Raw genomic sequence first — 7,018 nt, 5'->3', positions numbered from 1 at the left:
TCCGATTGGCCGTCAAACTGGTCCCATAATTTTCTGTGTCTTTCCCTTCTTCTCATTGCGACCCGCTCGACGTGCATCGATTCGATTCCCCTGACATCGATCAAGTGTCGTCAGAGCTGTTTCCTTTAGCTGGAGATGGCCTTCGTTCATTGTATTTCCAACAGTAAGGTGCACTGTGGTTTTCTATTTGGGCCGCAAAGTCCAATGGTCCTTTGCTACAACAAATGGCATATGAAACGATATGTGCGGTATATCAATCTGTCTTACGCATATCATTTAATACGATTTATATATATCACCTTAAAATACTATTGGTTTATGTATGTATATACATATAAGACAAGGAAATGATGGTGGGCTCATGCGGTACAGCTCCTTATAAATGGCAGGGAGGAGGAAGAGGAGCAGGAGCAGGAGCAGGAGGTCACGGCATCCGACGACCCACGCCAAAAAAAACAAAACAGAAAACGAGCGGTTAGGAACAGAGAAAGCAGAGGATCCCTTCGCTCCTTCCCTTCCCCTCCACTCCTCGCTCTCCTTAGACCTCGCCTCTCCTCTCCTTCAGGGAGAGATCGAGGGGAACTGCTCAGTCGCTCCGCCATTTGTTCTGTTTCTCTTCCTCAGATCCATATCCCAAGAGTCTGAAGAGAGATATGGGGATTTACAAGCTCATCAAGAGCGATGACGGCGTGGCGGCCGCTCCATCAGCCGAGCCCAACAAGGTCGTCGTCGACGACGTGCTGTTGTCTCAGCACAGGGACATCGAGGCCGGCGGGAAGCACAGCCATGGAGCCCCGCCAGAAAAGGAGGCCTCCGCTTCCGGGAAACGCGGGCAGCGCCTCGTATCGCTTGACGTCTTCCGAGGACTCACCGTCGCGGTAAGTTAGCCGCTCGCTCCGCATTGTTTGGTCTCGTCACTATTTCTTAACGCCTATTTAATCTTTACGTTAATTCCGAATCCTCCTTCCATTTATTGCTCATCAATTAGGTCAAAAAATAACAATTATTGCACGATTCGATTCGGATTCTCAGCTATTTTTCTCCATAAATTTTATTGCGGTTTTCCTGATTGAGTACGTCCCTCCCGCTTCCGTTCTATTTACTAGATTTTATGACACTCATCCTATCAATGCCTAGAATTCTTTCTGTCTCTACAGAGTAATCCCTAAGAATATTTGTGCTTCTCTACTTCCCTTCCGCATTTAGTTTTCCTCACTGTTACTCGGTGCCATTGTTTTCATGGGTACCATAAAATATGGCAACTAATAATTCATGTCATGTCACTTCTCATCGAATCGAATTCCACTCGTGGATAGCATTACATCCCTGGGAATTGTATTCTCCTCCTTTTTCGGCCTCGCGCTCATTGTCCATCAAACCAGGGATATGGGAATTGGGCGCACACAAGAGGAAACTTGTACGTGTTAAAATGCCCGCTCCCTTCTCTTGCGTGGCTTTGAATCCATTGCTTCCTTTCCGCGTCCATGATCCACAAGTGTCGGCTCCCAACCTATTCGGCTTCCAGCTTCGTTGAAGCAACGAGGAGGAGGAGGAGGAGGCGAGAAGTTTCTTGTGTCGTCTCCTATCGTGTTGTTTTGATCTGCCGACACACATCTTGCGTTGTTCCAAGTGGTGTCAATCGGAGGTTTGATCGGAGCCGATCGATCTCTGCGTCTCAGCCGTTGCCCCCATATACGGCGTGGGTCCCACCATAATCTTAGGACACGAACGCGACCCGGTTGATCCATGGTCCCCGTCCGTTTAGGTCGCCTCTCAATTCTGGCCACCTAATGGAGATAACATAAATCATTTCCATTCATCCTTCAATTTACATTCATTGCATGCACTTTAATCTATGCTGTAAGTAGTTAAACTATACATGTCCGTATGTACTTCATAGCGACCTCGAAGAGCCAACCAAGCTCGAATATGACTCGTGTGGACGAATCCATTGGATGTAGACTTGGTCATGTGGTCTAATGTTGTTCTTGCTTTCTCGAATGATTGAAACACTAACTGGGAAGGTGGAAGTCATGCTATTTTTTATAACATAGAACAGTAGCAGTGACGGCATCATACTCAGAAGGCAGAAGCGGCGTGTCTGAGAGTTCATTTCTTTCGGAAGGTAACTACTGACCGCTGCAGCAAGCTTCAAATTCTGGGGCAGACCTCGATTGGATGCGCGGTCATGTCATAGAGGTTGGCACGCAAGTCATCAGTGCCGACCATTGGAAAGGAATCTCGCCAGCACCATATGTCCACTCCAACTAAGAATCGACAGCATCAGAGCTGCCCTTCTCCTGCTCTGGTTTGCTTCCCGACGCCCACCTTCAGTAAATAATCTGTACGTATAGCAGTTGCAGTGCTATATGTTACAGAACTTTCCTTCCATGTACTGTTTCCCACAGTCAACCTGTTCAGGTATCTGGATGCGTGGAGTGCTTGGCACGCTTGTATCATGTTCTGGTTACGGTCGGTGCTTTCCCTACCTAAATCCTCTCGTTCCATAGGACGTATGAGTTCTGGTGTAGAGTTTCGGTAAGGCAGAGGACCACTAGGGCAAGATCCTTTTGTCTGCAGAGGTGGGTAAAGTATATGGCTGCTGCAGACCTGATCTCAACCTTTTCTTCTTCTGGGCGGTGGCTGTGCCCATTAAAAAGTGGAAGCTCCATAAAACAATCACTCTTCGATACCTGGATCAGGATTTGGCTTAAGGGCTCCTGTACCTCCCATCCCTGAACTTTCCGCCGCGTGATCTGATGGATGTTATTGCCTTTACTGTCGTTGCACCGCCAAAACAAAATCCTGGTCCCGAAAATGAATACGAGTTCGTCAGAATTGCTTTTTGAGAAGCCTTTCTGAGAGAGTGGTCCCTGGTCCTTCGGTGAGTTTGAAGCCTCAGTTTGGTGCATTAATTGAGATTTTGACATTTTTCAGGTTTTCTATATTTAAAATAATTAGAAAGCTAGAGAAATAGCGAAAACATTCTCATGCATTGTAGACCTTAAAACACAACCAAATAACTATCAATTAAAAATGAAGTCTATGATACCTATTTTTAGGATTTCTGTGGGGCAATATAAAGTTCATAGACATGAAACTATTTCCTAATCCTACAAACCATGAAAATTAACATGTACTTCGAGCCTTTGATCTTTGTTTCAAGTGGCACTTGATAAAAATCAACATGATGTTGGACAGTGTCCCTTGACCTTTTTTTAGCTGAAGGTGTTCCGTTAATAGCAGAAATTTTGGCTGAAATGATACTATCTATGAACAATGCGGAATGAGCCTCATATAGGGAATACTCCCATTTACTTTTTTATGTCTTATGATATTGTTTCCTGTTTTTCTCTTTTGATGGAAATTGCGATATAATTCTTAGTCACATATTTACTGCAGCTGATGATATTCGTAGACGAAGCTGGATCATTTTTTCCTGCGATCAATCATTCTCCTTGGGATGGTGTGGCCCTTGCTGATTTTGTCATGCCATTTTTCTTGTTTATAGTTGGAGTTGCACTTGCACTTACATACAAGGTAAGCTAATTGCTTGACCAAATGCTTAATCCTATACTGGAAATTCTACATTTTAGTGGATTAAGTAATTTAATTTGGTAGTTAGAAAAGAATGTTAATGGATTATAGTTACAGCATGCATCTTGAGTACAAGAAAGATGCAATTTACACTTAGCTTTGTGCTCAGAGAGTCACAAACCAAGCCGTAGCAACTTGGAAAGCATTACTTCGAGCACTGAAGCTCTTTGTTGTAGGTCTCGTTGTTCAAGGTATACAGCCCTTCCCCTTTACTACTTCAAAATACACTAATATTTCTGTGAACTTATTTGAGGAAATTTGGTTCCTTTTTTGTTTTTGTCACCTTATTGTGTATTTGGTTACTTCCTAAATTCTTATTATTTTCTTAGGTGGCTATTTCCATGGTCTTCACAATTTAACTTATGGAGTTGATATTTTGAGTATGAGATGGATGGGCGTACTACAGGTAGGAGATGCACCCTGATGCTCACAAATAATGTGTTTTACACAGTGCCATTAAGCTTTATGATGATTTGTACACAATCATTGTAGTTTCAATTTTGCTGTCAAAATTAAGCAGTTACGTCGATTTCATCCCAAAAAGCCTTTTTTCTTTTTAAATGGATGAATTTAAGCACATTGTAATAATTTGTATTAGAGATGAACATTTGTTGTGCTCATTAAAATCTTCTTCAGACTCAGCTAGATTGGAGCCACCTATTTGATTTCTCTAAACAAGTGAAATCTAAACAAACAGTGTGAGATGAAATCTCTCTGAACAAGAATTCTCTGTAATCTTTAGAAGCTCCAATTAAACTCCTTAAGAGCCCACAGCCATTGGTCTAATATAAACCTTATAGAGTATATACAAGATATCTGCTGATAAGATGCTAATGATCATATCCACTACGTTGCAAATAGTGAAATTTGTGTTGTCCACTAATTATTAGGCAATCGTTTTATGAATTACTCTTGTCTTTTGTAGAGGTTATCTATTCAACTAAATAATCTTCCTTGCAGAGGATAGCGATGGCCTATCTGTTAGTTGCAATATGCGAAATCTGGCTTAAAAGTGACGATGTTGTTGATTCTGGATATTCCTTGGTCAGGCGATACCGATTGCAATTGTAAGTATGTCAAGTGTGTTTGATCAATCTTTCAAAGTTACTCTCCAGTCAAGCATCATGGTGACTGTATCAACAAAAGTGTTTCAGAAAGCTAAAAGGCTTAAATAAACAAATGAAAAAGAAAGGAACAGATACAGAGAGAGATTATTGGAGAGTCGAACAAAATAGGTAGAGAAGCATTAAAGAAAGCTAGGTAGCTAGACCAGTCTATGATTGTCGCATGTATTAATGATGCTGTAATTCGATTCAATGAAAATTCCTTGTTTCATGTAGGCTGGTGGGTTTGATTCTTACGATCATGTACATGGTTCTTCTCTATGGTTCGTATGTTCCTGATTGGGAGTACCAGATTCCAGGGCCAGGCTCCACGCCAAAGACCTTATCAGTAAGTTGCACACAGTGTTAGATCAATGCCTAGACTTTGTCATTTTGTACCTTGTGATCTCTTCCAATGATGAGTTTCTCCCAGTATATATTCCATTAACATTAATATTTATATTCATAAACTCTAGGTGAAATGCGGAGTGAGAGGTGACACAGGACCTGCCTGCAATGCTGTGGGAATGACTGACCGCCAAATTTTTGGCATCCGACATCTACATAGACGTCCTGTTTATGAAAGGACAAAGGTTTCACATACGCTGCATCTACTTCAGTTGATCAATCCGTGAGGTTTCCCCTCCATAACTTTTTGTTACTCTTTCTTCAGCAATGCAGCATAAACTCACCAGCTAGTGGCCCACTACCACCTGATGCTCCTTCATGGTGCCAAGCTCCTTTTGATCCTGAAGGATTACTTAGGTCAGCTTTTCTTTTGTCTTTCTTGCTGCCAATCTGCAGTTTTGTCTTCGTCTTCTTTTGATGTCATGGCAACTAAAGCAAACAAGTTGATGCTGCAGTTCTGTGATGGCAATCGTGACTTGCTTGATCGGTTTGCAATTCGGACATGTTATCATACATTTTAAGGTGCTGATAGTTGATATTTGTACACTATCTTTGGATCAAGAAATTTTTTGTTGCGGTGAATACTTATCACTGTTGAAACACTGCAGGATCACAAGGACAGAATCGTTCAATGGTTGATTCCTTCCTTTTGTCTGTTGGCCTTGGCCTTCTCATTGGACTTCTTCGGTATCCTCCGGATTACCTTCCTTAACTTCATTTTGGTTGTGATGTGTACAATCAACTAAACTCATCTTTGTTTCAGGAATGCGTATGAACAAGGCTCTGTACACATTAAGTTATACGTGTGCCACTGCTGGAGCTGCTGGGATGCTCTTTACTGGAGTATATGTGCTGGTTGGATATCCAAAACTTTTTTTCTTCTTTCCGAGCACTAATGTTCTCTGCTTGTATCTGAAACGCTGCTTAATCTTTACCATTTTTGATGTCTACAGGTTGATGTCGGTGGCTATAGGAGGCCAACCTCGGCTATGGAATGGTTGGGGATGCATGCGCTTATGATATACATTCTAATTGGCTGCAACGTCTTCCCAGTTCTTATCCAGGGATTCTACTGGAGGGAGCCTCAGAACAATCTTGTGAGTAACCTACTCCGGTAAACTCTTCCCTTCATGCCAGCTTCTGCTTCCCATACGTGCATGCTATAACCACACAAGCAATTGTTTCCATGGTCTATGAACAGTTGAAGGTCATTGGCATTTCCTAGACCTCCTCAATAATTGACGAAGGAATCAGATTGCTGCTACATTCTGTTGAGGATCGTAGTCTGGCTTCTAACCCTCGTCTTCACCAAAGTAAAGCTATCTCGAGCGTCTAATGCTTGGGAGACAAGACTCTAGATGTTGTAGGCTCTGCTGTGATGAACACAGAGGTCCATCCAACAGTGCCCTTTTCTGAGCCTATTATGTGGTGCTTGATAACTCGAGTTGCAGACTACCAAGTTTTGTCATGTAGTACTACCAGTTCTGGCGCTGACCAATTTCATGCAGTGCATGCTGTATACCCAGTAACACCAGATGTTTACTATTGATAGAGATCTACGTGGACGAAATTATTTATGTTACTTGGAGACCAAAATTATCCATGAAATTTTAGCACTTGATGGCAGCAGAATGGTACCACCAGAATAAAAGTTGCATGCTACTGAACAAAAGGAGGGGCAAGTAGGGGAATTAAATAGGGGAAATTAACTCAGTAGACGAATCATCTGGAGCAACAAAGATCAACAGCTGCTTGTTTTTTTCTTTTCTTTTAAACAGAAAACAATTTAATTGAATCAGCGAAAATATCCAGAGTCCCAAATACTCCGGACTTGAACTGGAGAGAACCCCGAGAGAAAGACTTATCTTGAGTAAATATATTCATATTTCTACTAATGTGACAAAAAATTA

At 42.0% G+C, this 7,018-nt stretch overlaps 1 protein-coding gene across 5 annotated transcripts; it reads left to right on the top strand.

Annotated features, from left to right (window-relative positions):
- The first annotated feature begins 401 nt into the window (after window positions 1-401).
- Window positions 402-6,690, top strand: LOC135586647 (uncharacterized). Of its 5 annotated transcripts, XM_065086651.1 has the most exons (14): window positions 1,839-2,308; window positions 2,422-2,472; window positions 3,403-3,540; window positions 3,707-3,788; window positions 3,927-4,003; window positions 4,558-4,664; window positions 4,938-5,049; window positions 5,177-5,293; window positions 5,374-5,465; window positions 5,564-5,630; window positions 5,717-5,795; window positions 5,872-5,963; window positions 6,062-6,205; window positions 6,310-6,690. In XM_065086651.1, exons 1-14 carry the CDS (start codon window positions 2,255-2,257, stop codon window positions 6,331-6,333), a joined length of 1,236 nt encoding a protein of 411 aa, XP_064942723.1. In that variant the 5' UTR covers window positions 1,839-2,254; the 3' UTR covers window positions 6,334-6,690. The 5 variants fall into 5 exon arrangements, with proteins under 5 accessions (XP_064942721.1, XP_064942723.1, XP_064942725.1 ...); XM_065086649.1 differs by lacking the exons at window positions 1,839-2,308; window positions 2,422-2,472 and adding an exon at window positions 402-878; XM_065086653.1 differs by lacking the exon at window positions 2,422-2,472 and having other exon boundaries at window positions 1,848-2,344.
- The last annotated feature ends 328 nt before the right edge of the window (window positions 6,691-7,018 follow it).

This window comes from Musa acuminata, chromosome BXJ1-10 (genome assembly GCF_036884655.1).
Source record: "Musa acuminata AAA Group cultivar baxijiao chromosome BXJ1-10, Cavendish_Baxijiao_AAA, whole genome shotgun sequence".
Classification (NCBI taxonomy): Eukaryota; Viridiplantae; Streptophyta; class Magnoliopsida; order Zingiberales; family Musaceae; genus Musa; species Musa acuminata.
The sequence above is the reverse complement of the archived record's forward strand: the minus strand, read 5'-3'. Positions and strand labels throughout refer to the sequence as shown.

Bases quoted from the DNA above. Each gene is read 5' to 3' on its own strand.
- LOC135586647 (XM_065086649.1), top strand. From the start codon at position 654: ATGGGGATTTACAAGCTCATCAAGAGCGATGACGGCGTGGCGGCCGCT. The intron at 4,004-4,557 runs GTAGGAGATGCA...TCTTCCTTGCAG, and splicing joins GATGGATGGGCGTACTACAG to AGGATAGCGATGGCCTATCT. The intron at 4,665-4,937 runs GTAAGTATGTCA...TGTTTCATGTAG, and splicing joins AGGCGATACCGATTGCAATT to GCTGGTGGGTTTGATTCTTA.